Consider the following 16,230-nt stretch of genomic DNA (forward strand, 5'->3'; position numbering starts at 1 on the left):
GCTTTTCAAACTTAGGTGGGTACATGACCCAACTGGGGTATTGTTAGGAATTCATGTGTCTGGCTTCCAAAAGATTCTGAATCCGTAGGACAAGAAGATCTGTAACAAACACCTCACCTGATTTTGATGCAAGTGGTCCATACCCACTTTGAGAAATACTCCCCTGGTCGGCTTTCCCATCATTTCTCTCCTTTATTGTTCAAAAAAAAAAAAAATCAGTAAGCAGCACAAAGTGAGCTGGACAGCAGAGCAGAGGTGTTTCTGGTTGAGCAGTTTTCCCCACAGGGGCTCTCAGCAAGCCTCCACACCTGCGCCTGAGAGGCCCAGCGATGATCCTGTGACATTTACACAAGTACGAGTGGAAAGGATGCACAGCCCAGGAGAGCGGTCTCGAGAGGGACCGCCTGGGGGAGCGGGCGCGCCTGGCAGCAGTCCTCAGGCTTTTTATGGTCACAGAGAACTTTGAGAATTCAATGGAAGCAACTGTCCCTCCCCACTGAAAACCTCACCTTTGTGCATCCTAAGGGGAACCCAGGACCAGGAATTAGAACCTGGCTGGGATATTTGACTCCATCACCCCCTAGCTCTCTGTTCTGGGCAAGTTATCCGACCGTTCCGATCCTGGAGGCCTGGTCTTTAAGGCGGAGAATGGTAAGATCATCTATCTCAGCAATTTGCTGCAAGAATCACAGTGTGGATGTAAAAGCGCTTTGTACTCTGCAGAAGAAGATATAAATTGGAGGCAATATTGTACCTGCTGTGTCTCTGTTGCTATTTCCAGCCTTATACTCAGGATCAGGACACGGCGTTTGTGAATTTAGCCTCAGGCCATAGAACATATCCTGTGTAGCTAGAGAAGGAAATGAATGCAGAGAAACTTGATGAGGACTTGGCCAGAGGAGCTAGGAAATTTGAAAGTGCAGGAAAAGGGAAGGGAGCTTCCACAATTTGGGGACTCCAGATGCAGAAATAAAAGAAAGAAAATCTATTTTTACACGTGCGAACAGTTTTGAGATTTTGGAAAATGCCTTCAGTCTAGCAGTAATTGAACATTTCTGCCCCTGGGTGTAATGAAGAGAAATAGCAATGGTGGAGGTCTGTATTTAGTTTTGACTTCAAAAGCCTTCTGTTGGAATCTGCTATTCTGAGATGAGAGGAAGAATGTTTAGTAGTTCAAGTCTGGGTTTCTGATCTAGCAGATATTGTCTGTGTGATGTAGGAGAAGCGTTGAGTGTTTTGTTCTTCAATTCTTTTCACCAATAGGACCTTCCTTGTGGCGTTGCTATGAGTATTGGACAATTTAGTACACCCAGAACATTTAGAAAGTAATGCGAGGAATTATCATCATGCATATCATGGAAATCTCAGAGGGAGGGGAGGTGTGGGTAGTCCCAGGGCCGAGCTATTCTTGGGATGGACATTGACTCCAGGTTATAGCTATTGAATATTTAGGACTATCGAAACCATTCTGTGCTCAGGGGTTTTCAGACACAGGGTCACTCAGCCAGTGTGCTGAGGCTGCAGTTCTGCAAGGCCTCTGATGCTGAAACCCAGGCCAAATCAAACAGGAGGTGCCTGTGTGTACACTGGGAGCAGGGTGACCAGTCATCTCAGCCTTGCCAAGAAGACCCTGATGGCATCTGTTTCTTTGTGGTCCCCTTGACTTACCCGTCTGGTCCTCTCTCCAGGTGCACGATTGACAATCGGGTCACCCGGGTGGCCTGGCTGAACCGCAGCACCATCCTCTACGCCGGGAATGACAAGTGGTGCCTAGACCCCCGCGTGGTCCTCCTGAGCAACACCCAGACCCAGTACAGCATCGAGATCCAGAATGTGGATGTGTACGATGAGGGCCCCTACACCTGCTCTGTGCAGACGGACAACCACCCCAAGACATCCCGCGTCCACCTCATCGTGCAAGGTAGGTGGCCTTGGGGGCGGCCAGGGGTGGCTGGGAGGGCCTGTGTCTGACACTTTCACTGTGATCCTCAATTTAGATGAGACTGTCTGTTCCATCTGGCCAGGACGGTTTCCTAATTTTTGCTTTGCCCTTAGATGGTGAAATTTCAAATCGTTTTCCCATTGAATAGGACTAGGATTTGGGGCCTTTTCTTTGCTCCTGATCCAATAATGTATTGTCTCAGAAAATTATCTCCTCATTATTTCTTTCCTTGGCTTTTTTCTCCTCTGAGTTTTTTAAAGGTTCTATCCAGCGCTAAGCGTGCTTTATTTTCAGAGCAGCGTGTTAGCTCTTCTGGCTCTGCGCATATGCCATCCCTCACACAGCCTGCAAAGAAGGCAGAGCCGACCGCGGATGCTCTAGACACCTACCTGGGATGATAACAGCCACCTCTGCTGTTTGCAGCTTGCTTGCTTCTTCTTTCCTCTCCAGCCCGGGACCATGTCTCCCCTTTAATACCTGTGTCTGATTCTCCATGTTTTGGTTGCATCCCACTCCCGTCCTGTTCCTCAGAGCCGCTCAACTCACCCCCAGCTTTTGGGATCTGTGTTTTTGCCTCTCTCTTACTTCTGCTGTCTCTGTGCTTCCCTGGCACTTCTGTGCTTCCCCTTAAGCAGAGGAGGTGCTAAACATTCAGACCACAGGTGACCACACAGACAGGTTCCTTGTCAGGGAGCCAACGCTTTATGGCTTGGGGGAACCTCAAGTTACCAACTGCATCTCAGGGTTTCCTTCTGTAAAATGGAATCAGTATTGCAAGGGTCTGCGGTGAGGATTACACTTTCCACGTACTGGAGTGTGAAACAGAAGAGGGTCTGGCACACAGAGATGCTATTTAAGTGTTAGCTAGGGACTGCAAGGGGATCCAACCAGTCCATTCTAAAGGAGATCAGCCCTGGGATTTCTTTGGAAGGAATGATGCTAAAGCTGAAACTCCAGTACTTTGGCCACCTCATGGGAAGAGTTGACTCATTGGAAAAGACTCTGATGCTGGGAGGGATTTGGGGCAGGAGGAGAAGGGGACGACAGAGGATTAGATGGCTGGATGGTATCACTTACTCAATGGACGTGAGTCTAAGTGAACTCCGGGAGTTGGTGATAGACAGGGAGGCCTTGCGTGCTGCGATTCACGGGGTTGCAAAGAGTCGGACATGACTGAGTGACTGAACTGAACTGAACTGAGGGCTTCCCTGGTGGCTCAGCAGTAAAGAATCTGCCTGCAGTGCAGGGGACCCGGGTTCTGTCCCTGGGTAAGAAATATCCCCAGAGAAGGGAATGGCAACCCACTCCAGTATTCTTGCCTAGGAAATCCCATGGATGGAGGAGCCTGGCTGGCTACAGTCCTTGGGGTCGCAAAGAGCTGGACAAGACTGAGAGACTCATGCTTTCACTTTTAAAAAATACCGTTGTTTTTAACTTTTTAAAAAATATAGTTGTGTGTGGACCAGATACCTTACTGTATTACCTCAGAAGTGATGGAGCTGGGGCCTCTGCTGGGGTTTCTCTCCTGTTCTTCATCCCCCTAGATGGCTGGCCAGGGGCAATATGCCCCCGGTCTCCAGCAACCCCCTTGGCAGTACACCCACAGGGAGGAGAGAGCTGTGGATGGTGGGTGAAAACACAGGGAGCAGGATGGTTCTTCAAGGAAGATGAATAGGAAGGAGCTAGAAGATTCACGGGGAGCAAGCTGGGAGAAGGCAGGAGAGAGGGCAGCCAGGGTCAGGGTGCCGATTGTAAAAGGCAAGTCGGTGGGCAGTGATGGTTAGAGGTCAGGCTGGAGGGATACTTGCTCAGGGATTAGGCCAATGAGGCCTCTGAGCCCCTCGTGCTCTGACACACCTTGGTCACACCACGTTGTGTGCATTCTATGTTTTTTTTTTTTTTCCCCTCTCCTTTTTCCCAAAGAAAATGATGATGGCTTTTTTCTTTTGTTGGTTCTATATATGAATATCTTTCAAACTGCTGAGTACAAGCAGCATTTTTTAAAGGAAATGAAATTACAGAGACAGGATCAGAGTGTATCACTAACAGAAGAATAGGTTTTGTTCCTTGAGATGGTTTCAGTGGGTGAACGTCTTGTTGTTGTTGCAAAGAATTGGCCAGAAGAAGGCTGAGAATCACTCTTCTGCAAGGAGGTTTGAAGGATGCCTCAATGGCTCAGGTTGCAGCAAGTCGTGTGTCCGAAGCCACACCCCATGCCCCCCACCCCATTCCCTCCACACACACACACACACACTTACCGCTGAGAGTGTCTGACACTGACAGATAGACCTTAGGAACTCTGCACCATCACAGACACTGGTGTTAGGCAGCAGGGCTTTTATGGAGCCGGAAAACGGAAGGAGTTGTGAAAACTCTAAAGCCCCCATGCAAACAAGGATCATGTTTGTGCCATTTATTAAGTTCCCCTCTCCCTCCTCCCACGCACCCGTATACTCTCACCATGAGTGCCTGGCAGGTGTCTTAAACAACGTGCACATTTAACAAATGCTTCTTGAAGCAAATGGCTGGATTGTAGCCCTGAGGACTCACGCAGACTCAAGGAGGGAAGGATGAGTGTGTAGGGGTGGGAAGGCGTGAGGGGCAGGGGATAGGGGATGGGGTCTACAGCAATGCTCCCTCCTGTCCGCGCTGATGGAAAGTGTCTAATCCACAGCTCAGCATTTATACCTCTGGCTTGGAGAGGTGGCCTCTGAGCATGACACACCTCCTTGAGTATCGAAATCTCATCTTGGGCTAATTTTCGAATGCTGATGGGTGTATTGATCTGGAAACGAGCCGGGTTAAAAAAGGCTCTGGTCTTGTCCACAGACTCAGCCCCAGCTAATCTGCTGTCGATATGCCTGGACCAGGCATTATTGACACTTTAATGAATAGAGGACCGTGGTTTCTCGGAGCCAGCCTGTTCCCGCTCTTAAAAGCAATCAGACAAACTAAATACAGCCAAGCTTCCCTGTTTCTGTATTGGAAAGAGGATGTATCACCATCCAGGATTTTTTTTAAGAATGTATTTATCCTGGGGTCATTTATTGTACTGAACATAAACCCTCATTCCCTGCAAAAGCGGACTTCTGGATTCTGTTGTCATCCCCGCTCAAACTTCTGCAGAACAGTGTTGAAATGAAAGATGTATGAACTTTTCAAAACTGTATTGTGATTGTTAAAAACACACTCACAGACAAACACACACATCGTAGCAGCAGCAGAAAGGAAGTAAACTGATATTTTTACCCAAGAGTGTGTGTATTTGGGTACGTGTAGTCAGCTTCGTACATAAATAAACCCACACAGAAGGAAGGTAATTTTTTTTCACAGGATCACATGAGCTTATTGAAGTCTGGGATTATGTTTCCCTCATTCCTATCAAATACCCCTACTGCCCGGCTTGTTCTCTGTACTGGGTCTTCTCTCTGCTTGTGATTCTGTGTGTTTATTCTCTGCTTAGGCCTGGTTCCACCCTTGAGTCTGCCTTAGTACCAGCCACTCTGCCCTCTCTGTATGGGCTCCCACCCTCGCCTTCATTCATAAAGGTGAGGGTGGGGCATAAATCACCATTGAGAACAACTCTGTCCCGGGACCCTGGCCCAGCTCTAGGCACATGAAGATGAATGAAATGCCACCCATGAAACATGAGTTCCCCTTCATGGGGAGTGGATGGACTTGCATGCCACCTCCAAACCCTCCCCAGGAATTTAGGTTCTAAGCTGCTTCAGTCGTGTCCAACTCTTTGCCGCCCTGTGGACTGTAACCCACCAGGCTCCTCTGTCCATGGGATTCTCCAGAAAGAATACTTGAATGGGTTGCTGTGCCCTCTTCCAGGGGATCTTCTCAACCCAGGGATCAAACACATATCTCATGTCTCCTCTACTGGCAGGTGGATTCTTTATCCCTAGCACCACCTGGGAAGCCCCTCTGGGAGTGTAGACTTTGGCTAAATCCTTCTGGGGCACCAACTTCCTCCAAACCCCTGGGTCCTCTCACCCCACTGGTGTGTGATCAGACATTGTAATAGTATTCAGAAACCATCTCTACAGAGACTGGTCCACTTACGTGGCTCGCGTGTTTCTGAGGGCTGCTGGACAATGGGCAGTCCTCTGGCTGAAGCTCGGGGCTGAAGGCTAGGATTTTTCTTTCCTGTGTCTTCCAGAGCTTGAGTTCTTAGTGCATCTTCAGCCCTTCCACCCCTCAGGGCAAACCTTTCACTGTGTCAAGTTCTAGAGTTGTCCTTGGTTCCCTAGGATATTTTAAAAACCTGCTGATAATCTGTCCCGTCCTTATAGTAAAAGAAAAGGGAAAGAAGGGGTGTTCAGTTCCTTTTATTAGTGGGTCCATCTCCTCTCACTGCCTGTAGTTATTGCACTGTATTTTCTGTGTCTTTTTTTTTTTTTTTTTAGATGGATAGCTCTGCAGCTACCTATATTCTCCCAGAGCTTTCCAATGCTGATGAGGGGTGGGGTGGTTTCCAAAGGTCCCGGCAGGACTGGTGAAGTGACTGGAGTGGAGACGGGGGTGAGGCAGGCCTGGGCGGCAGGGAGAGCCCTGCAATGGGCAGCCTGGGGGACGAAGGAGCAGCTCTGGAGTCAAGCCATGGAGAGCCCCGGGGCAAAGGAGGGGAGAGTGTGAAAGCCCAGGGAACTCAGCCTTCATGGCCAGGCCTGTAAGACCAGCCAGCAGGATAGAGTTGGTGGTGCTTCTGATTTGCACTGTCCTGGGACAGCATCTGGGGAGGAGCCTGGGCAGTCACATGGGGTGAGTGTCCGAGGCAGGTCAGGAGCAAGGGGCAGCCTTGGGTGGAGAGCGGTACTGGAGCTGGTGTGGGAGGGAGGTGGGGGCAGGCAGCTGGGGCTGGTGGCAGGAAGGATGAGGGACAGACGGAACAGGTGAGCTAAGTAGCTGCTCAGCAAGGTGGCTTTTAAATTAAATTCGAATTAGCTATAACCAAATGCAATTTAAAAATCTACTCCTTCAGTCACACTGGCCATATTTCAGATGCTTCTAGAGCTACAGGGGGTGGTGGCTCCTGTACTGAAGGTGCAGATGGAATGTCCCCAGCGGCCTTGAACTATCACCTGGGCAGCAGTTGCTGACGCCAAATGGGCTTCATTGACTTCAAAGGCCGGGTGTCAGGAGGAAACAGGGATGGGATTTCGGAAAGAAGATGGAAATTAGAAAAGATGGTGGTGCTTTAAATACAAGAGAGAACTGTGGGAAAAGATGTAGGTCTGGGGTTCCTCTGTTAGTTACAGAGAGAAGGACGTCCGGAGTCAGAAACTTTGTCCTAAAGAGCAGAGCAATAACTCGGTGGCTGGATAAGTGTGCGAATGTGGGGGAGGCGCGTCCACCAGGACTTGGAGATTCTGGCCTTGGAGATTGGGGCAGAGTGATGCTCACTCATCTAAAGGGCCCTGTGCTGAAGAAGCAGCAGGGTGGGGGGCTTCAGCTGACATGGGGGCAACAGAGAGGGGGGCTTCAGACACTAGGAATTCTTGATTTTCTGATGCCTTGAATTCTCCATTCAAAATAAGTTTGTGAAGAGTGAAAAAGACCACCCAGGGGTTTGCGTGCCCACTTAGGCAGCCGGAATGTAATCTCTGAGACCAGAGTGAGGAAGCTCCATCTACGATTTATTAAAATTTGGGTCTAGCGATTTCCATCTCTTTGACCTCAGGGTGCCCTGCTTTATGAGTGTAATTAATAAGAAGCCGCTTCTCCAGTTCAGCTGCATGCTTTAACTCTTTCCCCCTCTGGATTCGACTGCCAAAGCAAGCTTCTCGGAAAAGCTCTACGCTTGTCTTCATTGCTCCTTGCAAGAGGCCCCATTCTGGAAAGCAGAGTGAACAAAAACGCTTTGTACTGAATTGTTTCTAAATTCAGGACAGCATGGAAGACCTCCCCAAAGCCCTAATTGTATCTATAAAAGCCCTGGTAGTGCAGGGAAACCGCCCTGGTGGTCTTAGGGAACCTTAGGGAATGGTCTTCTTGTTGTTGTTGTTCAGTCACTAAGTTGGGTCCGAATCTTTGCCACCCCATGGTCTGCAGCATGCCAGATTTCCCTGTCCTTCACCATCTCCCAGAGTTTACCCAAATCCATGTCCCTTGTGTTGGTGATGCCATCCAACCCCCTCATCCTCTGCTGTTGTCTTCTTATCAGAGGGCAGAAATTGACTGGTGGTCTACCTGCTGAGCTTAAATCTCACCTAGAGACCTATTTGCATGATAGAGAAGAGTACAACAGAGTGCTTATAAAAGTGGAGGTATTGGTATAATAATAATAATAACAAGCTTTTGGACCTTTATCAATTTTCTAGACCCTAACCAGGTCTCTCTTTTGTCACTGGAGCATCTAATCACCCCCTCCCTTTTGTTTGGTGTAAATGAGTTTTCGTAGTTCTTCCTGGGCAGAATTAATCTGAAAATCCTTTCTATTGTTTGGTAGTTAATTACCTGCCTTTTGGAGTCAAACAGACTCTGAAGCTCACTTGAAGCGGGGCCTCCACTAATGTCTGTGGAATAAGGCAGAAAGGAGCAAAGGAAACCAGGATGTGGCTGTCCCTTCCCTGGGCTGAGGGATTCAGAGAGAAAGGGAAAAGGCCAGGGAATAGCCGGCAGCAGCCGGTGACTTGCAGACAATAAACAGAGCTTTGCGAACACCAGCCCTTCTTTTAGCTTGTATTGTCTCTCTGCTCAGAGCCCTCCCCTCTTACCTGCCTGATAGGTATAATAGTGTTGCTTCCTAATCCTGAATAATTAATTGACCTTGTCAAGCCAAACTCATTATTATGATTAAGAGAACAGGAACAATAACTTTTAATTTCTAGACACCAAGCCCCGTAGACCCTCCCCACCCCAAACCTGAACAAAAGGGAATTTGAAAAACATCAGATCAAACGGAACCATGTGGTGTAATCCTTACAATGAAAGCAAGTTCTGTCTCTCCAGTCACATCCTCAGGAAAGCAGTCTCCCTCCTCCTCCCCCCTTCACCTGCCCACCCCCAGCCCTGCAAGGCTCCCTTGGAGCTGAGAAAACCTTTGCACCATCTAATTTCCATTCGGGCTGCCGTCTCCCTGAGTCCATAACAGAGGAGCATCACCATTGAGCCTGAGTCCACAGAAGTCACCTTTTGAGCCCATCTGCCTTCTTCAGCTGCCAGTGGCCTTGCGTGGCTGAAGGTCCCATTTGCCATCCCAAACTGCTCTCCAAACTGTCTTAGCCACTCCCTGCCCCATTCAGGACAGAGATGAAAATGCATATTTGGCCTGGCTGTAAGACTGCCTCTGAATTCCACAGGACTTTCCCCAAAGTCAGGAAATTAAATTCTTCCACGCAATTAAGTGTTCCTCAGAGCACCCTGGAGAATGACAAGAAAGTAGGGCATTTTACCTGAAATTGATTCACAGAATTTCAACTGCATGCGAATGAGGCGACTCAGTTTTACCTGCTGAGTTTAAAAAATTTTTGATGCGGTTATGGGCCATGGAGGGGCAAAAATTCTGAGCGAGTTTACTCAATTTTAGTAAACCCCCTGGAACGTCATCCATCTGCTAAGCCAAGTAGGGTAAAGTCTATTAGACTAAAGGAATCTGAGGAAATTGCTATAGTAAAATTTATATAGGCGTAATAATAGCATTTTCTGTGCGGTCTGGTGTTGCTGGGGAGGGTCCACCAGTTTTCTAGGCTAGTTGGAAAAACTAGGCTCCTGCCTGCTGGGGCTTCCTGGTCAGCACAGTCAATAATATTATTATGGGTCCCGTGTCCAAACTGTCCACACCACAGGGCTCTAGGGAAGCAAAAAGCCTGGGTGACCCTGTTGCTTCACAGCAAGCCTTACGGGAGTCGGACAGTGTCCCTCCAGGCAGGCAATTAGAGCTCCCGAGGGGAGGTCTTTTTGCGCAGCTGCAGAATTCTCCCTTAGGTGGTCTTCCCCAGGGAGTCTGCACTTCCTCAGATTCTCATCCCAGAGGCTGAATCAAGTGGCTCCGATTTCTCCTGGATCTTGTGTAGCCTTGCAGCCTCCAAATAAGCCTTGTTGTCCTTTTTCACTGGGGAGAGGTCACACAGCAGATCCTGAGCAAGCAGCTCTTCCTAATAACTTCCTCCAGACTCCCATTCCACACCAGAGGCCCCCTGTGGTTTACTCAAATTGAGCTCGAAGCAAATATTTTTAATAAAGGATTGTATAAGGTGTCTTTACAGCTTTGTGACCCACTGGATCTGCCTCATGACTATTTTCCTAAATGTTCTGGTAGGACATCCCTGTAAGGGTGTGTATCAAGTGCGATCAAGAACAGCATCTTATGTAAAGTTTAAAAATAAAATAAATTTAAAAAAAAAAAAAAAGAATTTTTACCTCCAAAGGTATTTGCAAAAAAAAAAAAGAACAGCATCTTTAATTTGAAAGTCATAACTGTTGTCAATGACTCAGAAACATCTGAAACCTCTCTCCTCTTCTTGCTAAACTTGAAATGCCCAGCTTCCTAGGGCATGGGGAGAAACTGGTGACCAAATCTCTTAGTCTGTCTTTTGTCAACTTGAGGATTGTCAGCTGTCAACTTTCAATTCCATTTAACAAACATTTGGAAACCAGGCGCTGGGCACACGAATATTCAGAGTGCCCACCTTGTCTAGCAGAGGAGATGCAGTATTAGCAAATAACCCTCTTAGAAGGTCACAGGGATTCAGATGCTTATACATAGAGAAGCCATTAATACACTGAAAGGGAGGAACTGACTTTATCTGCAAGATTAGGGAAAACTGCAAGATTGCATGGGAGAAGGCAATGGCACCCCACTCCAGTACTCTTGCCTGGCAAATCTCATGGACAGAGGAGCCTGGTAGGCTGCAGTCCATGGGGTCCCTAAGAGTCAGACATGACTGAGCGACTTCACTTTCACTTTCCACTTTCATGCATTGGAGAAGGAAATGGCAACCCACTCCAGTGTTCTTGCCTGGAGAATCTCATGGACGGAGAAGCCTGGTAGGCTGCAGTCCGTGGGGTCGCACAGAGTCGGACACGACTGAAGCGACTTGGCGGCAGCGGTGGCAAGATTGCATTTCTCCAGGGTCTTCTGGGGTGAGCAGGATTTTGGGGGCCCTCCGACAAGAAGCAGTCTAGGCAGGAGCAGTGGCATGCACAAAGGAGGAAAGTCTGAGAATGTATGACATATAGAAGGAGGAGTGAGGAGGAGCAGATGGGGTCCCAGGGCAGGGCTCCTGGGACGAAACCACTGAGAGTGTGGCCAGGGAGATCGGCTGCATCTAGGCTGGCCTGTGTGTCCAGAAAGGAGCTCAGTGATGATCAGAAGGATGGGTGTCCTGTGATTTCCCTTGACGTCCTATCCCTTGACGTCCTTCAACAACATCACTTCTCTTCCTCAAGGAAAGTTGCATTCCATTGTTTTGGCAAAGGCCAAGTATCCAGAAGGCTCTCAGTGGAATAGAGAATGGCAAGTGTCAGGGGCAACGCACCTTGGAGGAGAGAGAAGTGTTGGAAGGAAGAGCAGATTCAAACCCAACCAGTCCAAGGCCCCTCGCATGTCCAGATACACAGGGGAAAGACTGCAAAGATTCTTTTCCCATAAGGTCAGTATTTAAAGCATAGCAATATATGTTTTATAATTGCAGTCACATCAATGATGATTGATGTGACTCCCTATAGTTAAGGTACCTTTTTTTGTACACTAGCGTACGGGTCCCCAACCTCTAGGATCTAAAGCTTGATGATCTGAGGTGGAGCTGATGCAATAATAATAGAAATAAAGTGCACAATAAATGTAATAATGCTAGAATCACCCCCAAACCATCCCTGCCCCTCGCTGGTTCATGGGTGGAAAAATGGTCTTCCATGAAACTGGCCCCTGGTACCAAAAAAGTTGGGGACCCCTGCACTAACAGAGTCCTTGGAGCTGGGGTTTTTAACTCTGTCATCATGATAACTGAATCAGAGAGGGTGAGGATGCTGCCAAGGATAAATGAGAATCACAGGAAGGGGTCCACAGCCCCTTGGGTCCACAAGACCACCCACCACCAGCATCTGCCTCTCACTGGTACCCAAGAGCCTGTAGGCAGAGGACACCCAATGTTTTAGATGTCTCCAGGCCAACTTAGGCTAGATGGTATCACCCCTTGGAGCCTACTGTAAGATTTATAGTCCTGTTGAGAGCCGTCTGTGATAATTTAGAGTCTGACATTGGTGAGAAATCTAATTGGCTTCTGCTGGAGTTGGGCTCAGTGGAGAAGGACTCCCGGAGATGCTGGAGCTGGATGTTTTTCTTTCGGGAGATCTTCATTTCATGTTATTTGAGAAAAAAATTTATTGATTTAAAATTAGGGAAGTTTAATTTGGTGGCATGTTTTCTTTATGTCTCAATTATATATTCATGTCTTTGTGGTAAACTCAGCTGGTGGGGGGATTAAGAATTCAAAATAGAGGATTTTCACTTGGCAAATAGTGTTTTCTACTCTGATTAATTGGGAGTCTGCACAGTGAACCCGGCGTTGGCTCCGTCGGGGATGGAATGGCTTAGCAGAAAGAAGTAAATTTCAGGATTTAGGAGTCCTGGATTCTAGTCTGAATCTTGACATAAGTACCTGGAAAAATGACCTACTTCTTTCATCTATTTCAGATTAGACACACTTTATAGAAATGTCTTGATGTATCACCCAGTCTTAATTTGGAGAAAGGTACAGGAGAGAAGGAAGCTGAACATCGCTAGATAATAACGTCCTCCGTGTGCGTAGTCATTTATCAGCCATAAAGGCTTCCAGGCTCTTCCTTCCCTTTGTCTTGTATTGGCTCTTTTAGACAGTCCTGGTTCTCTGTACCAAGAATGCATCTGTGCCCTCTTGCAGATTTGGGTCCCTGTTCTTGGAGGTCATCTGGGGTGCACCCCCCTCTCCCCATCCTGGTCCCCCCATGGCACTCTGTGTGCCTGGTTTCCTGACCTCTGACCTGCCAATCTCCCTCTGCTCTCCTGCCATCATCCCCTTCTCTCACAATTCCCGGGCCTGGTTTGTGGGGGTCATAGGGTACCACCGTGCCTGGACTTCAACAGGGGGCACTTGTGCTCACGCTGCTCCTCCCTCTAAGCACCCAAGCTGGCCATGACTTTGCTCACTACTTTGAGATAAGGGATCAGAAAATTTCACTGTTCTTTTCCCCTTTCACTTGTGCATAAACTATCACATGTTGAGTACTGATATACGGTTTGGAATAGATACAAAGATGAATGAGACCGGTCCCTGTGATCAGGAGGTATAATGGGGTTGGGACAGTAATTAGGGTTTATAAGGGAGCTGTTGGGACAGAGCCATTCACGAGGATCCAAGGACTAAGACAGAGATGCTCTTGTGAGCTGGGGAGCCAGCTTGGGTTCCGGGAAGGCCAGGCAAATAGAAGGTCTTTTGAAATGAATGGTCTGACATTTTAGCGCTTGGCTGTTAAAATGACAATAAAACAGCTCGTCTGTCCACACACTCTCTGCTCTCCATCACCCACCAGTTCTCCACTTGAAGCCCAAGTGCACTTCTCAAGCCGTCTCTGGGGTCACACAGAGTCGGACACGACTGAAGCGACTTAGTAGCAGCAGCAGCAAGGACTTTGGGGCTTCCCAAGTGGTACCAGGGGCAAAGAATCCCCTGCCAATGCAGAAGACATAGAGACATGGGTTAGATTCCTGGGTCAGGAACATCCGCTGGAGAAGGAAATGGCAACCCACTCCAGTATTCTTGCCTGGAGAATCCCATGGAAGTGGGCTATAGTCCATAGGGTGGTAAAGAGTCAGACATGACTGGGCGTCTGAGTATATATATGGACATCCTTTAGACATGAATCCAAATGCCATGTCCTGAGGGAGCTTTCTCAGACCCCCTGTCTTAGGTTAGCCCCTACCCTTCCTTCCCCTGGAGGTAGAATCATGAAACTCTGTGTTTCTCGCTGCAGTTGTAATTTGACATTAGTTTTGTGATTAGCTGAATTATGTATGTTTTCCAAGAAGCGTGTCTGCTTTTGCATTCCTATCCCCAGGGCTTGGAACTTAATAGGGGCTCCCAGGCTCTTTGTTGGATAATGAATGGACCCATAAAGCTTCTTTTTTTTTTAAATCGTTAAGCAAATTGATTTGTGGTGTGTTGAGACTATCTGCGACCAGTTAAATAATCCCCACCCAAAAATATCAGGTCCTAATTTTTGGAGCATTGAGTGTTACCTTATATGATGATTCTTTGTAAGTGATTAAGGTTTGGCATGGAGAGATTAGCCTGGATTAACCAGGTGGACACTGAATGTAATCACATGTATCCTTAGAAGAGGGAGGCGGGAGATTGTACACAGACGCAGAGGAGAAAGCCATGTGAAGATGGAGCAGGGACTCAAGGTTGCTGTCCTTGGTAACTAGGGTGATGTGGCATGAACCAGGGAGTGTCAGCAGCCCCCAGACTCTGGAAGAGACCAGGGACAAATTCTCCCCCTAGAGCAGCCAGAAGCCATGCGGCCCGGCAGGCATCTTGGTTTCAGCCCAGTGAGACTCACTTTGGACTTCTGGTCTCTGGGACTATGGGAGAATACATCTCTGTTGTTGTAAGCCACTGAGTCTTTGGTAACCTGTTAACAGCAGCCACAGGAAGCCAATACACTGGCCTTTAACACTGAGAGTTCCCAGTGGCTGAGTGTCAGCAAAGTTTGGTATTTCAGATCTGCCAGAACTGCAAGTTTAGCCAATGGAAGAGTTGAAGAAAGGGCTATATTTGGGGCAGGCTGTTTCCATTATTTATTTTTTAAAGTAAGAAGCTCTTTGGTGATCCACCCTTGTAATGTAGACATATGTACGATATCAAGGAGGTGGGGTGCCTGCAGGAGGTGACAGAGTAATCCAGATGCCAAAACAGAGACTATGCTCTGTGACCATAACTGCCCCCCAAGGTGCTGGGGTGAGGGAAACACATGTGGGTCTATTGGGAGGAGATTGGTGACATTGTCCAGCCCTGGGCTATGAGATGTGGTTTGGGAATGTGGAGTTGGAGTTGAGATAAAGTTGCTCAGTGTTCTCTTATTAACTGGCTGGGATTGGGGTGGAGGGGTCGTTACTCTTTGGACTTGATCTCTGTCTCCCGGGCACCTTAAACTGAAAAGGTACAATGTTGACCTCTTGCATTCTAGCTGTCTTTGCAGATGGGCCCTCACCCCAACCCCAAGCTTCTTCCTTCTGTGTCTCCCCATCTGTGGCCTTGAGCGCGTGTGAGTTGTTGATGATGCCCTGGGTTGGCCACAGGGAGGCCCTGTTTGGAAGATGGGCAGGATTGATGTAGAGGTTAAATGCGCACTCTCTCTGGGATGGTTGTTCCCTCCCTCTGCCATCTCCCGTCTGTCTCTCCGAGACTGTTTTCATCTGATCTTGCCAGCAGTTTCTTTTTCGTTGCCGCCTGCGCTTTCTGTGGTCTTCTGCCTCTTGCAGTCTTTCATCCTTTTTCCTTTCTTTCCGCCCTTGCTCAGGTTTGTTCTCCTTGTCGCTCTGTTTCCTGAGCACCACCTTGAACTTGTGGCCGCACTGTCCTCACTTTGACCTCCTGGTCTCTGTCCTGGGCCGTCTTGTGCTCATGGGCTCTTTGCTCTCATATTTGTCTGGATCCCCTCTCCCTGCTGTGTTTTCTTTCTGTCTCTCTCCTTTCTCCCCTGCTTCCTTGGCCCCTTTTCGTCTGGCATCCCTTAGTCTCTTCCCTCCTGTCCACAGCCCCATGCTCCCCGGCCTACCCCCTGCCCCGCAGTCTCTGCCCTCCAGCTTGTCCACTAGGGCACTTTCTCCTGTGATCGACATCTGTGATTTCCTTCTAGTACCAAGAGCTCACATGGCTGTGATGCAGAGAATAAGTAATCAAGTGTGCTTTTTATTTCTTTATTTTCATTTCACCTAATAAGCACATCTTGAAATGGAGCTGTGTCACTCACACTATATCACTTCCCCTGGGGAGTCCTCATTCATTCTCACTTGGAATTCTCTCCCTGCACAGCCCAGGGAGGGAAGATGGTACACTGAAGGTTTCTTTGTTGAGCTTCAAACATGGTGTGTCTGTGTCCTTTATCCCTAATGCTGTTGTATGTGTTGGGGAAGGGGTGTATCTGTTTATGAGCCAGAAGGAACTCACAGTTGATCGTGATGTAATGGACTTATGTTAGGCTAGATTGAATGTGAAGAACCGTAGAGGGAAGGAGGGCTGCACCCTGGGGCTGGGGTCTCTGGGGTGACTTTGGAAGAAGGACCGTTCTGAAAGACTGTT

At 48.2% G+C, this 16,230-nt stretch overlaps 1 protein-coding gene across 3 annotated transcripts in view; it reads left to right on the forward strand.

Annotated features, from left to right (window-relative positions):
• Positions 1 to 16,230, forward strand: part of NTM (neurotrimin) — a 411,266-nt gene that overhangs the window by 229,457 nt on the left and 165,579 nt on the right. For all 3 annotated transcript variants that reach the window (XM_055581180.1, XM_055581181.1, XM_055581182.1), the window contains exon 2: positions 1,689 to 1,921. In XM_055581180.1, coding sequence (XP_055437155.1) covers positions 1,689 to 1,921 — 233 coding nt within the window. The remainder of the gene's footprint in view (positions 1 to 1,688; positions 1,922 to 16,230) is intronic.

The sequence above is a fragment of the Bubalus kerabau genome, chromosome 5 (assembly GCF_029407905.1).
Source record: "Bubalus kerabau isolate K-KA32 ecotype Philippines breed swamp buffalo chromosome 5, PCC_UOA_SB_1v2, whole genome shotgun sequence".
NCBI lineage: Eukaryota > Metazoa > Chordata > Mammalia > Artiodactyla > Bovidae > Bubalus > Bubalus kerabau.